The sequence below is a fragment of the Mycteria americana genome, chromosome 4 (genome assembly GCF_035582795.1).
Source record: "Mycteria americana isolate JAX WOST 10 ecotype Jacksonville Zoo and Gardens chromosome 4, USCA_MyAme_1.0, whole genome shotgun sequence".
NCBI lineage: Eukaryota > Metazoa > Chordata > Aves > Ciconiiformes > Ciconiidae > Mycteria > Mycteria americana.
This window is the reverse complement of record NC_134368.1, coordinates 15768325-15792754: the sequence shown is the minus strand read 5'-3', so window position 1 is coordinate 15792754 and position 24430 is coordinate 15768325. Positions and strand designations below refer to the sequence as shown.

General features: G+C 39.7%; 1 protein-coding gene across 1 annotated transcript in view; it reads left to right on the top strand.

The window, feature by feature from the left end:
- SLC2A9 (solute carrier family 2 member 9) overlaps nt 1-24430 on the top strand; it is a 109604-nt gene that overhangs the window by 18267 nt on the left and 66907 nt on the right. The window contains exons 4-6 of the mRNA XM_075499175.1: nt 191-315; nt 1686-1831; nt 20457-20589. Of these exons, the coding sequence (XP_075355290.1) occupies nt 191-315; nt 1686-1831; nt 20457-20589 (404 nt within the window). The remainder of the gene's footprint in view (nt 1-190; nt 316-1685; nt 1832-20456; nt 20590-24430) is intronic.

The following is a 24430-nucleotide window of genomic DNA, read 5'->3' as shown; positions in this document are numbered from 1 at the left end:
GTTTGGAACTGCATCCTTTTGGGTATAGTGTTGTGTTTTGAAACTCTACGCAACATGTGAGACAGTATTTGTTAGGCACTTTTTGTTTTTATTTATGGATATTTAAGAATGATAGCCTAGTGTGCTTTGAATGTGACTAGATTTAATTGTCGTGATGCTGGTATTTACATAAGATATCTTTTCCTTTTAGGAAATGTACATTGCTCCTCAATAATGTGTTTGCAGTGACAGCTGCGTTGTTGATGTCCCTCTCCTTGTTGGCGGGGTCATTTGAAATGCTCATACTGGGCCGCATTATAATGGGTGTTGATGCAGGTAAGCTTTAATCATGCCGTACATATCCAAAATACTGGCACCATGCATAATCTTTCTCCTCTCCCCCAGTTAGATCTTTCTTTACCTTAAAGAGGCATTTTGGGGACTAGCCACACTGATTTCACTGGGGCAAACCAGTAGAATAAGCGTTGGAGGATCTGATGTTTGGAGAAGACACTGGAATGGGTGCTAGCCACTGCTGTCCACCCTGGTTCTTCCTCCCCATTTCCTCCTCCAGCCCTGGTGGAGTGGTGGAGTGTTTCTGTCTTTATGCCATAAAAATCCTTTGGCTAAGAGGGTGTAGTCTATTTATTAAAGCTGCTTGCTGCTTTGTGTTTAGAAGTTGTTGGATCCCGTGCTAATACCAGTAGGATTAAGTGGAAGGTTCGGTACGTCATCATTCTCTCCTAGCAACATGGTCTTCCCACTTTAAAAGTAAATCGTGGAGGCACTGCTGCACCAGAATAGTCTTGCAGCTAGCAGTGAGGTTCTCAGCCACTTCACAGATCAGTAGATGGTGAGAAATAACATGGAGACAGACTTGATGAATTAAGATGGTTTTACACTCTCAGTGTAATTACCTTACTCTAAACAGTGGAACATGCTTTGACCTTTGCATTGCTAAGCCCCCTTCCTGGCAAGCTTTGTCTATGTTGTTAGTAAGCACAGACTACAGTTTGAAAGTGGATGTGTCCATCACTTGCAATGTGATGTTCATGGATAGTTTTGGTGCTGACTGCTAATTTTTGTCTCACATTACCACCACATGACCGAACTTCTGGAGCTTTGTAAATATTGTCATTGTACTAACCAGGGTCATGCATCTGTTTTCTCCCGGCTTTGAGCAGCATTCTTGCCCTTATTTTTTGCCTGCTATTAAGAGTTCATTGCAGCTGTAAGCCTGTATTGAGAGGAGCATCTGCCAATACCCTTTGCAGTAAAAATATTTCACCTGGAAGTGTCTGCTCTCTCTGACTCATTGGGGTTTTTTTTCCTTACCTGCACCAGTGCTAATGTGATTTTGCTTGCTTTGGAATGAACAAATTTAAAACATAAAATCCATTCTCCTGGTGATTCTCATCTCTGAGTAACCTTTGGTACTTCTCATCAAATAGCAGCCTACGCATATCACTGTAGATCTGTAACAGATAATCAATCCCATAGTTGTTAAATGCTGCAAGAGTAATTAGACATGCAGAGAAGATAACTCGTGTTATCTGTGGATGGATATAATTCTGTTCTTCGCATGTTTTTATGCAACTGTTGTGAGCAGATTAGCACTCAGACTCCTTTCAATAGATGTTTGTTTTGTACCTGGCATAATGAAAAGGTGATTTGACTTAATATATGTTTTTTTCCTTCCTTCGTAGGCATTTCTCTGAGTGCCCTTCCCATGTATTTGAGTGAAATATCTCCTAAGGAAATCCGTGGTTCATTGGGTCAGGTCACAGCAATTTTCATCTGTATTGGTGTTTTCACTGGTCAAGTTTTGGGGCTGCCAGAAATATTTGGGCAAGTAAGTATTTAACAGATGTTTTCTGCGAAAGAATGCAAGCATGCTTAAAGTGTTTATTTTCATATTTTGACTGAGTTCCTTACAAAAGTGGAAAATAGAAACATTGTTTTTTGTTTTGAAGCACTTTGAAAAGTGGTTTCTTCCATGTCTTTTAAAAGCGTGTACATGTGACTGAGTTTGGTAGATGTGGCAAGCAGTTTTAATAGCTTGAGCGGCTTGTGTGCGTGCATATGCAGGTTTTCCCACCCCACCGCCCTTCTTGATGTACCTTTATTTTTGCTGGTTTCCAGTTTCTTTGGGTACCATGGAAGTACTTAAGAGTTTTTGCGTTTTTCATTTATAATCGTTCATTGTGAGATAGAACTGCAAAAGGCTTGGTTAGAGTTTGTATGAGGACCTGGATAGGAAGACTCTTGCTCAATGGTTATAGTATTCCTTGTAACGCACTCCTGCTTTTACACTAGGAGGTGGAAGAGCAGAGTTAATACACACCTTTATGGAAAGAGATTATCCATTCTGATATAAGAGGTTATCTTGCTGTCGTAGGCTGAGATTAACTTGGTGGCCACTGGATGTCGTCATTACTCTGAATAAATGAAGTCAAGGTTTATTCAGGCTGCCACTTGGAAATACTTTTCATCCAGAGATGAATCTTCAAGGCAGTGTGGAGGAAACGTCTGCAGCAATTTTCTCGCAATGAAACCTGAATTAAGAATCCCTTCTGACAGCCAGCAAAAGTAGTAAACAGTTGAAAAGTGAGGAGAGCTTGTCCTCCTGTGTCCATCCAAATTCAACTCCTTTGTAAATACACGATACCATCCTCCCTGACACTTTTATTTTTGTGTGACTGGCTCTCCTATTCAGTCCCTTTATCCTGAGGCTCACTTGTCCTGTTCAGCTCTCCTGAAGGCAAATGGTTTGATTCAATTTACCCTTTATTGAAGGACAGATTACTCCCCCCCACCAAAGCAACAGAATTTAGGAAAAAGCTTAAAATGGCTTTCACTGACCTTTGTTGTGTGGCTTCTGCAGATGTCCCTTCTCTTGCTTTGAAAGCTAGTCTGTTACAAATGAGTGTATTAAATGTCAAGAGGCTGATTCGACTGCTTAGAATATATGTCAGCTCTTATGTAGTAGGGTTTTTTTGGTTTGGAGATTTTTTTTTTTTGAAACATGCATACACTTTTAAAGGTGAGGTGTCATGCAAATTCTTATTTCCCTGTGAGGTCTTTGAGATATTTTGAGTAGGAAATACTTATTCCTTGGTTTCAGCTTACTCTTGCTCTTTTTATTTCTCTTCTCCCCTTCCCTCCCTCCCAATTGTTGTCACTACCAAATTATGGAGGTTGTGTTTCTGCTTCTACAACCTACTTTAATGGTTTAATATTAATTAACTGCATACTAAAGTTAGCCATTAATTTATGTAAGAAGAAATATGCTTTATCTGTAGAATTAGTTCTTTTCAAGATGGGTAACATCAGCATGTAAAAAGAGCAAAGTTTTGGCTGGTGTGAATTAGCATATTTCCAGCAAAATTATTGGAGCCAGCTTGAATTTTCCAGTTGGGTATGTGGGTGTATTTTCCTTTTAATATATTAGTAAAATTTAGCACTGAAGGGGAACCTCAGGCTGTTTGAAATATGATTGCCTAGTTCAGTCTTATCCTTCTTTGAAGGCTTTATCAAAATTTCTGTTGGTTTCAGTCAAGCCAGGATTTTCTTCCCTAGCTTCGTGTGGTTCCCATTGAAGTCGGTGGGAGGTTTGCACCAGGAACAGCAGTCATTGCCAGAGGACATTGCTGCAGAGGGTACATGTGATCAGCTCACTTCTGCTGAAGCTGGGAGGCAGCAAACATGGTTTCCCCTCCTTCTGAGTTCTTTAGTCCTTGCAACGCTTTCCCCTCTCCCCTCCCTGGCAAACACCTTGCTCAAATTTCTGTCACTTTGTTTAATCAAGTTCAAAAGTAGGTTCAAGACATTTGCAGGCTATTTTCTAGTTGTCAGCATCTCATGAAGTCACATCATGACTTCTGTTCCCTAATGATGTAAAAGCTCCTTATCAAATCCTTCCCATATTATTTAATTTTTTTTCTCCCTTTTCTTCTATTGGAGAAATCTTTGTTGCATTGAAGTGAGGCCAGTTTCCAGATCCACAGCCACTGTATTTTGGAGACAGCTATGCATTCATGGTGTCTTATTAATGATTTTAGCTGTAACTGTAAAGCAAACTCTTGCTTTCCTCTGAAGCCTGAGGTCACTGTGTTATACTTAGGCCAAGGCTGTAATACACTATTCTGTGGTGTAATTCTACCTTTGTAAAATTCATAAATTGTTTAAAGAAAATAGACAGGACAGCTGTGATCAGTAGGAGCTTGTCGCCAATGATCACTGTTCTGCGCAACTGTTTGCACCAGCATGTGGAAAATCACCTTTTTTAAGTCCAGCTTTTTAACGATCATGGCTTAAAACCTCACAAGTGTATTTTGTTGCTCTGTGGTTTGTTGCTTGTTTATTTCAGAATCAGTTGTAAATAATACTAGTTACAAATACTTGTCTTCTGTCATGGTTTCAAAACAATTTTCTCCTGAGCGCTTTCATGTATCTATTACCTGTAACTTGAGCAAGCATCTAGGAGGTTATTAACCTTAGTATCTAAGCCATGACAGTTTTGAAGAAAGGAGGGACAAAGACCTAGTTGGGCATCTTGCTGGAAGAGACTATTTGGAACAGGAATGGACATGGAGAGGGCTGCAAGCCTGGCCGAGGTCCTGTCTTGTAAGAGATGACAGCAACATTGCTTGTGTGCCCAAGTAAATAGAGGGAAGGGAGAGGAACTGACTGCACCATGTTACACAAGAACGACAGAGGGAATAGAGTGGTTTAATCTCAATGACAGTATTGCTACAAGAATAACTTTTTATAAATGTTCTGTGAGTAATTCCATGCTGAAATTCAGCAGAGTGGTGTTTGGAACAGACTCCCAGCTGAAGTAGCTTGAGCAGAAAATTTAACTTCTAAATTGGAGCTTGATGCATTTATCTGGATTATATGAGGTTGTTGCCTTCAGTGGTTCTGTAGAAGTCTTTCCACAGAAAAGGAAAGTGTTTATGTAGGCTGTGGGACATAGCCTTACAAGCTTTTATTAACAACCTAATTGATAACTTCCTCTGTTATTGAATGCAACAGTGTTCCTTTAAGTGTGGAAGTGTGATAAAAATAGCTCTGAAGCACTTATTACTTGAGGCAATTCAGAAAGTCCTTAGTGCTTGTTGTGTCAAGTACATTAAGCAGCCGCAAAGTGATTTTTTTGCAATCTTTTATTTATGAAGACCAGTCCAAGTGAAGCAGGAGGCATGTGGGCAGCCCCAGGTTCGGTGCTGGGGGGCAGTGATCAGCGTTGGCTGTGTGACTGTCTTAAGGCTGGTTGGCTATTTCCTATGCCTTCAGCCTTCCCAGGCTTTCTACTGGAAGGGCTGATGGTTGAGGATCTTCTCATTTCCTTCTGATACCTTTTCATGCCAGTTCTGTCAGCTTATTCTCATTATTCTTTTCTTCAACTGTTATTTATCCCTTAATAGCTTTCTCTTTCTGTCCCGTCCTCCCCCGGCACCCCCTGAAGTGTGTTTCCTTTCTCTTCCCCCCATCACTTGTGATCTTTGCATTTCAGGTTAGACTTCATCTCCTCTAGTAAAACAAGCTCTTTAATCTCCTTCTCATCCTAGGTGCCTTTCTCTGTACCAATTCTGGTTTTAAATTTGAACCCAAGAGAACAAGATTATACAGATAACCCAGATGAAATAGTACTTGTAAAAATAGAATTATATGAAGTACTCACTTATTTCCTGGTTCTCCTGGAAATATTTTGGCTGAAATATTCTAGAAGTGCCTTTACTTTTTTTTTCCTGTCATACCATATTGACACGAACTTGCCAAACACTACTACATCCGATTTTTATAGTAAAAAAGAGCAGATGCAAAAAAATCTAATAATGATTGTAATACTTAAATACAGGCATTCTTTTGGATTCTGAATATATAGATATATATTATTATATATATCTTATATCTATATATATCTATATATATCTCATATATATTCTTTTATATATATATTCTATATAGATTCTGAATATAATATATATATTCTTTTATTCTGTTTGTCTCCAGAGGTACTAATTTTAGAGTAAGTCTGAAGGTGTTCTTTTAGTGAGCAATGCTCACCAAGAGTGATTATTCCGAAGGAGAAAAGCTGCAGTCATGACACTGGTCCTCTGCTGCTGTGGTTTGATATTCTTATTTTCTTTCCCCTGTCTTAATTCCCTCCCATCCAACAAATCCCAGCAATGCTTTTTATTCAAGGTTCTGATGCTTGTCCGTCATAACCTGTGGGAAACCACCTCTACTATGTCTCCGCTGAGGTTTGGGAAATTACGCGATGGTAAAGCTGGCTGGTGGTCAGACTACAGAGCACAACCACTTTACGTGCTGGTGACCTGCTTCTCCCCACCACCCTGACTGCTGAGAGAAGTGTGCTTGTTTTCATGCGCTAGCATCTTGTTTTAGTGTTCCGTAAGCCAGAGCCCTTAATTCTTCAGGAAGCCATGGCAACTGTAGATGACACCTCAGTGCTGGCCCACAGGAGTGCAATCGTGTTATCTGCTGTAATGTGGGCACTGAATTATTGCTGCTGGCTACAAGGTTATTTAATTTGGGGCATTTTTGGTTGTATGTGCAGCTTGTGCAGCTTTCCATATATCTGACTGTAGGAAAAAACAGATATTAAGATAAGGAGTAACTGTTTCAGACATGTCAATTCTTCAAACACTGCCCTTCAGGTGTTTCCATTCTCTCTGTTTCTGTAATTCTGCAATTTAATCAGCCAGTCCATTTTTCTGACAGATCGCTCCCTGCAAAGCAAAGGCCAGCGCATTGTCAACTTCAGTTTTGAAAGTTCAAATTTACACTTACCGTCTTGGGGGAATATTGTCTGGCCTGATTCTGGCGTATTCCGTGTATCCTCAGATATCTCTTGTTCCTCCTGCATGTAATGTCCTGCTCCAAAGGTTTTCCTTAGGATGGTAACATCTTTTAAATGTTGTAGACCACCAGGCTTTCTCTTCTGTTGCTTCAGCTTGTTTAATGAAGGTGGGCTTTAATCTTTCCTTAAATGATAGAGGATTTAGTTTATGAATACATTTGCTGTAGTTACTAGATTAATAATTTTTTTTTTATGAGCCTCATTTTTGAGTATTTTTATGAGCCTCATGACCCTTTTTTTGAGCGTCAGTATCTCTTTCATCTGTGTACAGATATGAGAAAGGGGGGAAAAAATGTTTCGCAGCATGTGTATGTATGCAGGACAGATAAAACTGGAATTGTTGCCTGTTGCCGTCTTTTCCTCAGACTTCTGCTTTGAGCCCCCTTTCCTGTGATGTGTAAGGCTTTGCCGAGCTGTAGTTGTTTCCCCTGGAGTTGCCCTGAGTGGGGCTGGCTGGCTCCGGCTGCTTCTCTGACCAGAACAGCTGTTTGCCATAGGTAGGCCAATGGAAAAATAGATTTTTTTTTTTTTTTTTTTTTTTTTAAATTCGGGAACCCTATTTCATACACTTCAAGTGTTTCTCGGTCATGCACCCACAAGCCTGTCTAACTATATTGCTCTCTTTCATAGTGGATGGTATGTTGTCCTAAAAACCTTGCTTTGCTTGCATCCTAAGACTTATTACGGTAACACTTTCTGAATAATCCCTATTCCTACGGTAGGCGTTTCCAGAAAAAAAAAAAAATGTAGAGCAGACAGAAAAACTGTAAAATTCCTGATGTGTCCATCTCTTGAATGTTGCAGGTAGTTTTGGTCATCCTGCTTTAAAAAGAGTGTAATCGAGCCATATAAGGTACAGGAGGGAGCAGCAATGATCAGAGATGGGAAGTGGCTTCTTGAGGAGAAAAGGCTGGGTTAAGGCTTGACAGCTCCTAGGGGTAACCCCATGCTGGGTAAACACTTAAAGCAATGCAAAACAAAGTACACCAGGGAAGACTGCAAATTTGTCTTTAAATGACATGCTGTCTTTGTCTGGATTTTCCTCGATCTTTTTTTAAACATACTTGGAATATACCATGTTACAAAACTGCCATGTAAGCGGTTACGGTTACAAACTTTATTAATTGGATGTTGTCTTTGTCATTGAAAGAACATGAATTACAGTTTTACATTCCACTTTTCTGAAGAATTTGAGCAGCTTTAATGCATATCTGGCTAGAAATTATCTGTTTTTAAAAAAAGGAGTTAGCTGGAAGTAAGTCTGTGACACATAGTGATATTGGCCAAACTGTCCTCCCCCCACAACTGATTATTTTAGCAAAGAAATTCTGGCGTTGATATAAATATCAATTTCTACAGTAAAATGAGCTAAATTTGGGAAAGGACTAATGACCTTCATAGACACTGTACTATATGTCTAGTAAGGAAAGATCTCTGTGATGAGTCCCTTTCAAGTTAGTTCTTCTTTATCCAGGTGGACCTTGCCAAGGAATAGTTGTGGGTTTGGGTTTCGTGTTTTTTTTTTTTTTTTTTTAAATCAAACTAAGAACTTCTGTAGATGCCGTGTCAAACTCTAAATTTCTTTACAAGACCTCTTAAAAATGACATATTTGAAGTGATAGATAGTTGTGTATTTAGGAAAGTTTGTATAGGAAATTTTCATTTTGCTTTACCAAGTTCTTTTAAAAGTACTCCTTCACTTGCACTAAAATAGACAGTGATAGAATAGGTGGTTGTACAGCCTGTGTAGCTGAAGGCTGTTCTGAAAACTAAGCTTTGATTTTACTTGTCAAAACGTCATTTTTAGTGTGCTTTTTTCCTTGTTTTTCTTTTTTTTTTTTTAACTGATCCTTCTTCCTAAGACTCTTGACTCATATTCAAGGATTCCTTAAAAACTGTCAGTGAATTAGAGATGAGAAAAGAAAGCAATTCAGAATTGCTCTGGGGACCTGCAGCCTGCAGGTGGACACCAATGACAAAAGGGTCTGTTGGAGATGGTCTTGAAATGAATCTTAGACATTAGCATGATAACACAAAGTATGAATCAACCAATTTCCTCATATTTTTCTGTGAGCTCTTTTGTTCTATATGTTTATCTTCCCCTTTAGCCATGATAGTGACTATAGTTAAAGATATTTATCTTTCAAGATATGAGTGAGAATTTATTTCACAATATAGAACCGAGAGCTCTTGTGGCAATAAGAGACAAAGGAGAACTTACGCAGGTGAACTCTTGCCACTGTGTGAAGCATCTTGGAAATGAAAGCAGTTTATGCCTCATGGATGCATGCTGTTGACAGAATATAAAAAGGTGTTTGTAGCTTCCATTGGAGTAGGACTAAAGCATCCACTAGTTTAGCATTTTCCAGAATCACTCTAATTCCCAAAGTGTCCTGTTTGTGATGATTTCAAACATCTGGCTGTGTAGAAAAGAAAAACGTAACATCTTCATTCTGTCTAGTTATATTCTAGAAATATAACAAGGTAAAACAAAGTCTAGTTGGAGGCAAGTAACTAGTGGGGTACCCCAGGTGTCAATACTGGGTCCAATCCTGCTCAGTATCTTCCTTAATGACCCGGATGATGGTGCAGAGTGCACCCTCAGCAAGTTTTCAGAGGACACCAAACTAGGAGATGTAGCTGATAGGCCAGAGAGTCATACTGCCACCCAGAGGGACCTCGACAGGATAGAAGAATGAGCAGACAGGAACTTCATGAAGTTCAACAAGGAAAAGTGCAGCTTGACAGAAAAGGAAAAGCAGCTTGAAAGCAGCTTGACAGAAAAGGACCTAGGGTCTTGGTGGACACCAAGTTGAACACGAGCCAGCAACGTGCCCTTGTGGCAAAGAAAAGGATCCTGGGCTGCATTAGGAGGAGCGTTGCCAGCAGGGAGGTGATCCTTCCCCTCTGCTCAGCACTGGTGAGGCCACACCTGCAGTGCTGTGTCCAGTTCTGGGCTCCCCAGTACGAGAGAGACATGGACAGACTGGAGAGAGTCCAGAGAGGGGCTACTAAGATGGCGAAGGGACTGGAGCACTGAGGAAAGACTGAGAGAGCTGGGGCTGTTCAGCCTGGAGAAGGCGCTTGGCTCAGGGGGATCTTACCAATGTATATTGATATATGCAATCTTATCAGGGGGATCTTATCAATGTATATTGACCTGAAGGCAGGGTGCAAAGAAGACAGAGCCAGGCTCTGGACCAGAGGCAATGGACACGAACTGAAACACAGGAGGTTCCCTCTGAACATCAGGAAACACTTTTTTTTGTTACTGTGAGGGTGACCAAGCACTGGCACAGGTTGCCCAGAGAGGTGGTGACGTCTCCATCCTTGGAGATACTCAAAAGCCATTTGGACGTGGTCCTGGGCAATCGGCTCTAGGTGACCCTGCTTCAGCAGGGAGGTTGAACCAGATGACCTCCTGAGGTCCTTTCCAACCTCACCTATTCTGTGATTCTGTGAAGTACTAACTGGACACAGAATTATATATAACAATTTGCAGTGCAAAGATCTCTGTGTATTCGTGTTGAACTTTTGAAGAGTGATTTCCTAAGGCTCTTAAACCTGAGCTCAGTGACTTTAACTAAACTGTATGCCCAAATATGTGAGTAGTCCTGTTAATTTCAGTGGACAGTTTATATCCTTAGAAACGTGCTGCTTTGTGGAGCCTATTGTAGTATATAAATTGCTAGTTCTTAGTAAGAACTTAAGAGTAAAAATTAGTGTAGGACATGGGAAAAATAAATTAGGAATTTGGCTTATCAGTTCTGGTCCCCAATTTCTTTTTTTTTTTTTTTTTTGACCAGGAGTCACCTAAGGTTGGTGCAAGAGTTTGAGGAGGTGGTTTCAAGTACTCCTGTAAATGCTCTGCCATTGAGACAGACTTGCAAAAGGTGACTCCAAGTTACCCTGGACATTCCTCTGGACTGCTGAGCTTGTACAGTGTTTCTTAAAAGCACAGAAGCAAAGCTTCTTTATATTCTTGTAGTAAAATGCAAAACTCTGACTTAAAGGCTAGAGCCTTCCCAGAAGAGTATTTTAAAACTTCTGCTAAGGACACAGGAGATACATTGGTGCTTGTAAATGGCTGCTCAAATCCATAGTGGCATGGTATCTGCTTAGAATAGCTCAGAAAAACACCCTTACAAAGAAAGGAACTTCTGAATACAATCTTTTAAAAAAACCTACCACCACCAACAACAACAACAACAAAAAGAAAAAACACAGAAACCCAGAACAAGAAAACCTTTCAGCATTTATTCAGCTAATTGCCGATTTCAGCAGGTGTTTGTATGCCTTTCTGAGCCTGGATTGATTATGTGTATCTGGATGGAAATCTGCCTGCACTTCCTCCAAACTGGTACCAGACATGCCAGTTAAGAATTGCTTTAGGTAGTGATTTTGAAGATGTCAATACTTTCTAAAGTATGCACTGGGTTCCTTTTTTGACCTAGCAATGGGAATTTTCCTTCATCTCTTCACAGTAACACATAGGGCAGGGAGTTTCTTATTGCTGAAGCAGTTTCTGTGTCATTTATCAAGGCACTTGCACTTAATTACAAGCTGTGAGTTGCTGATCAGGGGCTTGGTGGTCACCTCACCTAATAGTTGATGCAGCCAAGGGAAGCTGCTCTGCACCCACAGGCTAGAGATGCATGGCCTTGGGGGTGCTGACAAGGGTACAGAAACGCTGCCAGGACCCTCTGGGTTGTTGCGTATTCATAGTTCAGTAGTACCCATGGGAAGAGAAGGTCTGCTCTGTTACACCAGCAGTGTTGGTGGGATGTGGTGGGTGTTGATATATTTGTAATGGAGACATTAAATGAGGTATTTTGTTTATATCTACTGCGGACCAGCTGAGATTATGTATTTACTGGAGATTATAAATCAATGTTTTATCGGTTCCCCCAGACAGACACAAAGATATTTATTCATCCCTTTTCTGTACAGAACTCATTAAGTAATGCGTGGGAAAACAGCTGTGAGTCTTCATATTTGCAAATGAGTTTCAGTCCATTAAAGTTGTGCTGTGAGACTTCTATTCCTGAAGTTTTAGGAACAACACATGGCTGATTGGCCATACGTAATATTCAGATGTTGCAGTTTTGCATCTGTGAAGGGGAGCATCCTGCAGGAGAGAATTTGTCTGAATATAGAAGTGGAAGTGTGGTTATAGAAGAAAGAGAACTATGGGGGGATATATATATTTATTTTTAGACTTAACTGCTGAACAACAGGTTTAATGGCAGAGGATCTAATGTTTGGATGACAGTTTATCATCAGTGAGGATTAGTGTCTTATAGACAGTTGAAACAGTGCCCACCTTGAGAAGATAAGGTTTCTATGTAGCGATACTCTGTTTAATTAGGTCAGTTGGAAAAGCAATAGACAAGCTTTCATGGAAAGTCCTTCAACAGGTCTGAAGTAAAGACTTCAAAATACCATGGAAGTTGAGAGCAGTTGCTTATAATTTGTCGTACTGCTTTCTCTTGAGCCACTGAAACACAGTTAACACATATAACTAAACTTAGAGCAACTGTTTATATTAGTTTTATATATATATATATATTATAATATATATATATAATATATATTATATTATATATAATAATATATAATAATATTATATTATATATAAAAGTCAAACCTTATATATATATAAGGTTTGACTTTTTGCCTCTTTGTCAGACTTAAAAAAGGTTGACTTTTTCACTTATTGTAGTTGACCTAGTAACAGACAGTATCCTGTCTACAAACCTCATCTTACTCTGTGTTAGCTGGACTCTGCTTCAGAAGTTTATGAGCAAGTAAACCTTTTAGATGAAGATTTGCCTGTCTCCTTAGTGCTTGAGTATCTGATAATATTTACAAATCTGTTATTAAGCAGTAAATCTAAAATTATTTGACCTGTGACTTCCTTCCCAGTGTGCTTTGCACGCTGGGGAGATAACCACGGTTTAAACCTTTTAGAAGGTTCTGGATGATTAACATTTCAGTTTTAATTTCCATTGTCCTTTGTAAAATCACCCATTACTGCAAATTTATTTCCTAATATGTAAAATTGTCCTTTACAAATTGGATATTAATGCTGTGGTAAATTGGTCAAGCATCATAGGGTAGCAGGCAGTCATTGTATTGAGTAGTAGGGTGTATTTTCTAGACTTGTGTTTCTTATTTTGCTTTTGAAACCATTGGCAAAAAAAAAAAAATCAGGAGGTATACTCATGATTAGTATTTTAAAGGATTTTTTAAACTTAAAATAAATGTCAAATTAAAATGAGATTTTTTAAATCTGAAACAGATATTACCATTAAAAAAGTGTCAAGATTAAATATTCAGCGGTTTCAATTCTTTTAAAAACAACAAATGTGCTTTGGGGTTTTTTTATGTTTTTTTTCCTTAACTTTGATATACCTTAGTCTAACCTTTATAACTTTAGTTTGGCAAAATATAATCACACAAAAACATAGTTGCATCTAATATAATTTCTAGATGCCCTGAAGCATTTTGCTTCGCCTCCTGCCTCAGCCCCAGGAGCATGCAGGTCTCTGGAGTTGTGTGTGTCGCATCTGCCAGTCCCACAGGGACATCTAAGGTGCCCTAGGGCATCAAAATGATACTATATGCTTATGTTCGAGCAACCGAATCTTATCCTCTTCAATTATATTAATTTACTATTATTTTAATTTACTATTTCATATTATATTATTTATGGAAGTTAACCCGAGTCTACATGCATTGCTGAAAGGAAGTTTGTCTGAAATTTTGCGTAGCTCCAACGTGCCTCTAATATTTCTTTCTAAAGAAGCTCAAGTATATATGCTGGCTGCTGATAATAATCGCCTTTGAAAGCTCACCATTTCCCATTGCTTTTCTCGCAAATTTTTGCTTTTCTCAGAAATTAATAAGCAGTGAAGACAAATTATGCCATTTGAGTGTTCAGTAAAAAGCTAGCTGTTACTTCAGTAAAAAGTTGGACCAAAAAGCATGTTGGGAACTTGTAACAGACACTTTAATTCTCCCTCTCAATATGTACAACATGATCTAACATGCAATTTAATGAACAGAAGATCATGGGGTTTGGACGCCAACCACTTTCAAGGCTGTTTTAAGTCCTGATCCAAAGGTGGTTTATTCAGTAACAAAAACCTCCCGCTGACTTCTGTGAATTTTAGCTTAGGATCATACAGCCTTAAATCTGGTAACTTTCTGTACTGTTTAATACCTGGGAAGACACTGAGACTTCAGTAATCTTGTTGTCAGAGCTATATCTGTAGTAGTGACATATAAAAATAAATGTCCATGTGGGTGCAGAACAGAGGTGAAATACACATACTATCTGGGTTGGCTCTGTTTTAAACGAGAAGGTAAGCAATTCATAACTCTGTTATTAAAACATATTTTGACAGAAGTGGGTTACAGGAATGGTCATGCAAAGAGAAAACTGTATCTGGCAGGGATGCAACTATTAGACAGGGAGGTTAGTGTCCTCCTCTGCAGGCAGAGGAGGTTGTAGAGCGGTGGTTGGAGTGGCACGAGGAAGGTAAGAGGAAGGTAGTTGTCCTGCACGTTATGTGAGTAGCTGGTCTGAAGCCGGAGGTACAGAAGATGTACTCATTTCTCAGCTGCCTCATGCTCATCACCTCTGTGCCATATCCTTGACTCAAGGAAGAAAAGACAATTCTAATGCTAAGAAATGAGTTCTATCTCGATGCTTTTCCTGTCCTTGGCCCCAGGCCAGGGAGGTTGTCCTTTACCTTTAGCAGTGTCTTATGTGGCACAGCAATAGATTAACAGAGAAATACTGGACTTGTGCAGGCTTCTCAGCTTTGCACACACAATTAAGTCTATTCAGTCTGTTCGGAGCAGGAATGAGATTTTTTGGTGTGGCAAACAGAATATTTCTGATATGATATGAAGTTTTCATGCCAACTTTCTATTAAAGAGGATAAGATTCAATTACTTGAACATAAGCATATAGTATCATTTTGATGCCTTAGGGTACCTTAGATGTCCCTGTGGGACTGGCAGATGTGACACAGAAAACTCCTGGGGCTGCAGCAGGAGGCAAGGCAAGATGCTTCAGGGCATCTACAAATTATGCTAGATGTAATTCTTTTTGTCTCTCTGTGTGTGATTGTATTTTGCTAAACTGAAGTTTTCAATGTGTTCCTGCTTCTTACAGGAGCATGAAAAAGAGACTGCCAAATCACTAGTTCCTGGACATTTTGAGTATCTTGCATTGGATGGAAGAGGCTTTTGTCTCTTTGCTCCCCACATGTAAAATAAATAAAATATATCATTTTACATGGGAAAGGTATTATACAAAAAAATCATTGCTGTTTGTAAAGTGTTCAGTGCTGTAGTAAACCCATCATAACTACACCCCCCCCAAGGAATTAATTCCAGAATTAATATTTAAAGAACTTTGGAATAGTGACTGGTAAACAGATCTGCTCACTGAGAGATCACAGTTCATCCTGTGCACTGAATGAGAGAGTGAGTATTTATTTTGATACGATCTCCTGCCAGTTTCAAGCAGTAAAGCTAAATGAGCCCTCGATAGCTCTGTGAGACGGCGTGGCTGTTTAGGCTGGGATGCAAAGCAGGGCTGGAGTCCTCTGGGCAGTGCCCTGTGCTACCCCGCGTGCAGGCTGCTGCCAAGGAGAAGGTGTTTGGGGCTTGCGTTTGGGGTGCAGTAATTTCCCCGTGGCTCTAGAACGGACAGGAGACAGGGATGTGGGAAGCGTGCCCTGGGGCAGTTGGGGTCAGGGATGCTCAGCTGGACGTGGGGGTCTCCACAGCAGAGGAAACCAAACTCGGGGCAGAGAGCAAACAAGGAGCCTGACTGCGGTGTAGTGCTTGATACCCAGCTGGGAATGGGGAGTGGGATGCATGTCCAGATTATGCTTTTTAAATAAATAAATAAAATTATTTAGAGAGAGAGACAGTAGAGCCTGTGGCACTCGTGTATTTCCTTACTCAGTCTCTTTTATCGTGTCATACGTTTTGTACTGGAATACTTAATTGGCCTTACTAGATCTTTCCAAAAATGAGTGCCCACGTACAGGGCAGTACAGCAGTTCTTCCCACCTCTGTTGTATGACCTTGTCAATGATTCAGTTCTCTCTTTTAAAATTTTTATATATATGTGCATATTCTTAGCCTTTTCAGTGTTGAAAGTGTCTTCAAATTTTACCAAAATCTTCCTAATTAGGGAAAATATTAAATGTAACCAGTGCTTAAATAGGTCATTGAACTTCATATGGACCAATAGTTCAGCTGTCAGCAGTGCCTGTTGACATTTTCCCCATGCCAGTTTCTTTTCCACCTTTTAATTGTTACAGTAAGTTCCATTTTCTGCACTTTAGCTGATGAATCTCTGGCATGGTAACATTTGCTTTACTGTATTCTGGTATAATTTAATCTTGTCTAACTTGCAGCTGATAAATCCATGTCGTGCTTTATCCATTCCCCACCCCCCCCCACCCCCCCACACCCCCCCGTATTTCTGCAGCTTTGCACTTTATTATATCAACCGTTGAATGAGTGTGTGGTTGTCAAACTCGCTCTACTATTTAACTGTCTTTTGTAAATAGATCAAAGCTGGGGTTTTCATGCTCCAGCCTAAGCAAATATCCATAATGTGACAGTTTAAAATTAAAGTCTTACCATCTTGACATGTTATTTGTACCGATTCTGAGCAGGTGATGAGTCAGGTCCCCTGTAATTAAAATATTTAATGCTCTTTTAAGTTTTTCCTGAGATAAAATGGGATGTGGTTGTTTTCATTTCTCTCGATAGTGCCTGTGTGCTTTTCCTTACTGACGACAACTGAGGTGAAGTGTTAATGTGTCTTCCAAGTCATGCCTACGCTGTCTTCTGCCTTTACCTTATTATTGCTTCTGAGCATTGTCCCAGTTTGTATCTTGTCCTATTCCTTCTTAAAAAGGTTAGGGAACCCCTCTTTTCCCTGCTTCTTTTAATTCTCTTTATAGGGTCTTACTCAGCTTGTTTTTTCAGCAATTTTATACTTTCAGACCAACAAAGGTATGGACCTTTTAAACTCATTTTAGTCCTCCTATTTCTTTTCTGTAGTGGGATGAAGAATTTGAATGTGAATAATGTAAATTAAGATAAAAGCAAGTAGAATGCGTGTTCTGTAGCATTGAATAGGTGTCATCCAAAAACTTTTGAAATGGATGGAGAAGTTTCCATTGACTTCAGTGACTTACTGATCAACTCATGCCAGCAATGGCAAGTCAGAGCATATTTATGATTGTTTCACTTCAAGGTTTTAAAAGTTAGCATAAGAAAAAGTAAACCAGAAATCTTTCATAGAGGAAATAAAGGAAGCTCAGTGTCTTATGTTGTGAAAATAGAGGGCTTTTTATTATACTGTCAGGATCGGTTATTTATTGCGAAGGGTAAGTTCAGAAGTTCAATCTCGTTCACAGCTTTTTCAAAATAACACTTTCAGAAGAGTTATTTGAGAGAAATGTGACCAACTGAAAAACCATACACTATGGGAGACTTTAAAAGGGATGAAAGCTTATTCTGAGTAAGTCTCCATAGGTTGGCAGAATGTTAACAACAATATGCAGGAGAGACTTTTTTTTTTCCCTTTAAAAAGTGTCCTTGGCATTGTGGAAAAAAACTACAGGAAATATGATGTGCTGATCAAGAGTAAGATCTTTATCTAGAAGTATTGTAAAAAGTTCTAACTCCCTATAAACTTTTTTACATGGTACATAGCAAGTGTATGTATATTATAGGAAATAATGATAGAGATTAAATAAAACAATAAATTTTTTTTTTAACAACTTTGTATGAAAGAAATGTCTGATTCCAGGCAGACATAGAAAACAGGCAGTACAACTGACCTGTTTTAGTCTTAAGTTAGTCTTTACAAACAGGTAACTTTTACAATATGATTTATTAACTGATCTTAAAGTCTTAACATAAGTTTAATTTTCTAATTTTCAAAATAAGACTGAGGCTTATTTGTATATAAACAGATTGTTAACCACTCATGGTTCTCCTATATTAGGTAAAGTTCTCCACTCAGCTGCATGTAAACAAAAATAAAATTCAGAATGAATAAATAGGATCTTTAAGTCCTCATGGTAATGGAGGCTCTAAGGAAGACTGATAACCTTGAGCTTTAAATTGTTTGAAAAAAAACCCCTTTCTCAAGTTGTTTTCCTATCCCAGGAGATTTAAAAAAAACAAACCTCACTTAAAGGGCAGGTGAAAAGTTTCATTAGGAGATACTCTGCATATTCTATGTTCTATGTTATTAAGTTATCTCAGGCCCCAAATCAGGTTGGAGGCCTGGATTACAGCCCGTACCGTGCAGTAAGTTGTGTTTTAGCAGTTGCATTGCTGAAGTGGGAGGACATAAAATAAAAACTATCAACAGAAAGTATTTTGGGAGCTTTTGACCTTTGATTTAACTGTGGAAAATGATGTTGGAATAAAATTTATCCAGCTCTCTTTGGAGAAATGTGGGCTCTGAGTGGATGGATTCATTCTGATGGAGGGACGGGATCCAAACCGCCGGTGCCTCTCGGAGCTCAGTCAGCCAGGATGCAGCGCAATCTGCTTTTGATCTAGCCAAGCTTTTGAAAATGTGCTAGACGTGATGCCTGAACAGTAGGCCCACTGCAGTCTCAGCAGACTTTTCAATTAAGAACCAAGTCTCGAATTAGAGAGCATTGATTTAAATCGATAAATGTGGAACTTGGAGAAAACAACCAAAAAATTTCATCTTGACAGTCAGTTGGAACAGAAGGCATCTTAAGAACATGGACAGATCAAGGGCCATTTTGCAGGAGAAAAATAATACTGCTGGCACCTTTCTCCTTCAGCTACTTGAAAGTATCCTGTCTTGAGAGTAAGCCCGGAGAGCTGGATGAGCTCTCTGCTGCCTTTCCCAGCCTTTTCCTGAAAGAGCTTTGCTCAGGTCGCCCGCTGTAGCTGGTTTTAAATAATGAATGTGTTTGAGGATGTTAACAACTTTGTTTCAGTTGATTTCAAAGAAATTTATGTAAGTCAAGTTGTATCTGAAATCTGCTAGCAGTTGAGTAGATTCGTATAAATAATGTTGGATAGTGCTGCACCTTGTGCTCTTTGCCGGTGCCGCGCTGGGGCACTGGCAGGTTAAAACTGCCTGCCTTCTGTAGGGGGGACGTGCCAGAGAGGGGTCAGCAGTGCTTTGCACTGGTGGGGATGCTGCAGATGGCTCTTGTGTTTCGGGTCCTTGCTGGAGACTTCCAGCAGATCACTTGCAAGGCAATAGAAAAAGTACTGTTTCATGGACTTGGGAACAGGGCTGTCAGTGTTCCCTTTGAACATCTGAACTAGGTTAGCTAATTCAGAGTGGGAAACAGTATAATGTATTGTTCTTAGTTACACTACCATAGAACCAAAGGATGTCTTTAAGGTCCTGTGATTCTCTGACTGGTCAGTCACTGGAACAGGCTCCCCAGGGAAGTGGTCATGGCACCAAGCCTGTCAGAGTTCAAGGAGCATCTGGCCGATGCTCTTAGTCCTATGGTTTAGTTTTAGGTAGTCCTGTGAGGAGCAGGGAGTTGGACTTCATGATCCTTATGGGTCCCTTCCAACTTGAGATATTCTATGATTCTATGATTTTGAGCAGGGGGATAGGTGAAACCCATTTTTTATGCTTAAATTAGCATGGAAGGCAGCTTAAGAGGTGGAATCAATGGCTGCAAGAGAAAACATTCATAAAGATAACCTTCCTCAGGTTAGCCAGATATCTTGTTTGTTGTTAAATTATATAGCTGTCTTTCACTCTACTTGTGTTGAACTGTGTACGTTGTCTTTTCTGAATGGAAATAAAAACTGCCCAGCTGTGTGTTAGTTGTACCTGTAAGGCAAATGTTGTGTTTTTTCCAAGTAGAAGAGGCTTGTGGTGAGACCTCAGCCCAACTTGGTTCATTCCCAGCAGCTGTGAAATGCTGAACGGTCACTGCCTGCATTACACCGAGAACCACAAAACTGTGCTAAACTGCAGATTAGCTGAAGTGTTATCAGGATTTTACCCATACTATGACAATTAGAGGACTGAGCCAAATAGATCCATACATATATATTTTTTTTAGATCAATTAGATTAGACGAAGAGACAACATGCAGGTATATGTAACTATGTGAAAATAGGGTTATATTGTTTCTTAAAGCTAATGAGTGATACTACTGTGAGTGGGGATGACTTGTAGAATATATATTTGAGTATATATCATATTTTTACATGTATAGTTGTTGATGCTGGTGGAAAGGAAAAACATGTTATGTATTGCTGTTTTCCAGCTTCCCTGCCTCTCTCTTTCCATGCTCAGGCAGTTGATAGCTTGAATTCTGTCTTCCTTGGCCCCTGAGTAAGGTGATCTGAGGGGGAAGTGTTCAAACTGCTTACTAAGCTCAGGCAGAATACATCAATCACTCTGCTCCCTGACACAATATGTTGAATGATGAAAAGTTACAACATTTCCTATCAAAGCTATTTTCCTTCTTAGTATCACTATGGGAGAGTATTACTGACTTATGTTTGCATCCATTTGCAGGAATCTCGGTGGCCTTACTTATTTGGAGCGATCATTGTTCCTTCATTGATACAAGTCGTGATTCTGCCTTTTCTTCCTGAAAGTCCTCGTTACCTCCTACTTGAAAAACATAACACAAGCAAGGCAGAAAAAGGTATGACATGTTACTTGGTTGCAACAAAGGATGTTTATTTGTAGGGATGCAGGCTGGACAGTATTTCTCATATCACAGTAAAAGCAGAATATTCCAATAGGAGAGATTCTCTTGGCAATTTTTTTCCCTCACCTTTTTTGTTTGTCTGTGTGTATGTGTAAAATTAACTGTTGCTTTGATTTTTTTTTTTAAAATAAATGAAATTCTTCGACAAACTAGCCTACATAGCATTATGCATGGTGATACAAACCTAACCAAATCATCCTGCTGTTGTGCGTCAGCCACTATATGTAGGGTTCATTTGGGAATGAAAGATGATTTCAGTCTTCATGACTCTCTATTACGTACAGTGTTTGCAGTTTGGCTTACAAAAACACCGATTCTGTGGCTAGGTTTTGTTCAGTAGTCGCTGTGTCTGACCATATGTTTCTGTAACTCAATAACCTATGTAGATCTAATAAAAACCTCGTACACCTATTTAACTGAAAATTTTCAGTGCTTCCATATAGCTTGCTTCAGTTTCACAGACACAGACGGGAATATTTTGTTCTTTCTTTAGGTTCTATATATAAAAAAAAATTGCTTGTGTGATCACAGCTGCTGTATACTCTGCCCCACTAAAATTACTATGGTCAGTTGTACGTTCCAATATATCATCACATTATGATTGAGAAAATATTGAAAATTGGTTTTTCCTTATTATAGGGATGCATTAAAAATAGGAGTGTACAAAGAAGGAAGGAGCCTGATTATAATACCAAGATGTTTGCAGAACATAACTGAGCTTTGAAAATTATTCCTAAAAACTTGATTTGAATATAACTCTTAACATTTTCAGTTGCTTGCAAAATTACCTGCAGAGTGTAAATCAGCCTCTGAAACTTAAATTTAATAATCTTTTAGCATGAAATTAATGCAACTCACTCTATCCTGTTTCTTCTATTATGAAATGAAAAACTGGCCTTTTTTGTTCTGATGAGCACTCTGAAATAGAAATGGCACACTAATGGACTCCCATGTTGTCTCAGTTTGGTGTTGAATGAAGAATTTTGTAAATGTTGGAACCTCAAACATTTAAAGATACAGTAGAGTGTTTAAAAAAAAGAAAGAAAAAAAAGAATGAAGGAGAGAGCAAAAGCAGCAAGGCTTTGGGGAGAGTTCTGTAGCTTTACAGAGTCAGGAGAGATTTGGTGAGGCAGAGGACAGCTTTTCCAGGGACCCCAAAGGAAAGGGCTTGCCTGCCAGCCCTGGTCAGAGCACCCAGCAGGGACTCAGTGGTGAGCAGCTTGGGGCTGGCTGTTGGGTAGTAACTTCTGCAGCACCACGGCTGGGCTGGCAAGAAACACCTTTGGGTGCCAAGTTTAAACTGGCTCATGTCTACCTGATAAAATTGTAGATGTGGATTGTAAATTGTAAATTTCCGGAGCTATGGCTGGCAAAGAGTCCGCGTCTGCAATGCTACTGCATAATGTCACACTTGTTATAGGGACCTATTGGAAATACTGCCGCCGCACCTGGAAACCTCAGCACTGACAGTGAAGCTGGGCCTCTTGTAGGTAGAGTTTAAAAATTGTAAAAAATTGGCAGTAAAATAACACCACCTGCCTTGACATTCACACCCTTTACTGTTGCTGGTAATAAACCAACTGCAGTCTGGAATGTTTTCAGCATATGTGTTCTGAAGATGATTTGAAAGCTAATTTAGAAGCATTGGAGGTGGATTTTGGAGTAGAAGACATGAGGAGAGCAAAGTTACCCACACCTTATTTGGTAGTTGAAGGGAAATGATCTTTAGCAACTGGCTTGCTGATTACGAGAAAGTGGCTTTCATGAGCCACCTTAAAGACTATAAATTTAGACACTCTGAGGAAAAAAAGAGGAGGCTGATATAAAAAACTTGTCAAAGTAACTGCTTATCCATAGCAGCTTTTGGACCCGATTAATTCTAAAATAAAAATTTAATACTGACATACGTTGTAGTACAGAGTGAAACTCATTTTGAGTGTAGTCTACAGAGCTTTCAAAACAGCTAGGGACTGATGATTCTAGACAGAGATTTGCAAAGGACCATAGGGCAGTGAGGTGTATACATCCCCCTGAATTTCCCTCCCATTCCTTGCCTATCAAGCAGCCGTGCTTCCAGAAATGGCCACCTTGTTTTACGGGCAAGGCCGCCTGTAGGATATCGGCTGCAAAATAGGTAAGGATGATCCTTAAACATCATTTTGGAGTTCATAATCCATAAAATCCACCTGTAAGGCAGCGTAGATCATATCATCTTATACTTCTGTGCTATAAAGTGTCTACATGCCTTATTATGAAGCATGTTAGAACACAAGTAATTTTCTTACCATTGCACATCCTTTGTAATCCCCCCCTCCTACTGTAGATTTGCAAGTGAGAGTGTCTGCGGATCTCTGTTCACCATGGGGGTAGGTGGGGAGGGAGTTGGGTTGATTCTTGCAAGGACCGGGCAGAGGACACCTGTGGTGTTAGCCCAGCAGGGGGGTTTGGAGCCCTCCTCCCCACCCCAGGGCACTTGGAGAAATGCAGATTAGGCACGAGCCAAGTCTTTGGTATCTGGAGTAATGCAGTGTAATAATGAAAGTGACTGGGGGGAATTCACAAAATAGGAGGGTGAATAACTGTGAATCTACAGTCAAGAAAAATCATCTGGATGTTAGCATTATCTGCAGAAATGGAGGAGGAAAGCCTGAGTGTTAGGGAGACCAGAGGAGTTTGTGGGTTATTAAAAAAACCTACTGCGTGTAAGCCATATAATGACAATGCGGTATTCTCCATTTTAATGATGACTACAGTAATGCTTTTGAGTTATTTGCGTCTTAGGTTAAATCTGCATATTAATATTAGAAATGTGCAAGTCCTTCTTCTGACTAAATCCTTTTTCTTTCTCCTAATGGATTAAGGCTATTTATGTAAATATACATTTCACGGTGGATTATATCTTGTTGGAGAAATATAAAACTGTTATTGTAAAAGGTCTGCTGTATTTAAGGCAGATGACTACATTAGTCTTTATAAAATACTCTAAAATGTACGTGTATATCAAAGCTTCTAAAATGGAGATGACAACGTTAATCTTCCTAATTGTTTTAAAGCAATAAAAATATGGTGGAATAATGTAGGTCATTGAGTTTCCACAAAGTTCTGCTCCTGCTTTCATCCTCTCCTTTTCTTCTGTCCTCAGGAGATAACCAGACTATAACTACTGAAATACAAGCAGCCTCATTCTCTTTTTGGCAGAGGTGTAAAAAGAGCATGATGCCTTTAAGTGGCAAATAAGAGACTGAAAGAGAGAGAAGGACCAAAATGTGTTGTGTAAGTGATGAAAAAAGAGAAGGGATGAGGTCAGAGCAGGCGGGCATCACATGCGAACGTAAACCACACCACCACAAGAGAAGCTACTCCATGATACAGGAGTAGTGAGGCCTCAGATGAGTGATGTCTCCTGAACTCCACTAACAGGGATCTACCTGGTTCCCTGCTTTCCCCTTCTAGCAGTGCAAACGGTGCACGCTGTGGGTGGCTGAGCCCGTGTCTGGCTGGTCAGCTGTTTGGACACCATGGCTAACTTGCAGTTGTCTGCTGCCAAAAGCAATGCTAGCATCTGAGCTCTGCTGTCCTCCTGGAGGTCACCATCCTGTATCTGACTTCCTGAGACCAACAGGAGCGAACTATTCCTGTCTCGCTGCTGAATGTGGGAGAACTGATTTATGTGTTGTGGGGAGAACAATGGACTGGACCAACAGCACAATCCATAAGCCTGCTTTGCTCAAAAGCTAGAAGTCTGGTAATGGGGAGAGGGAAGAACCATCCCAGC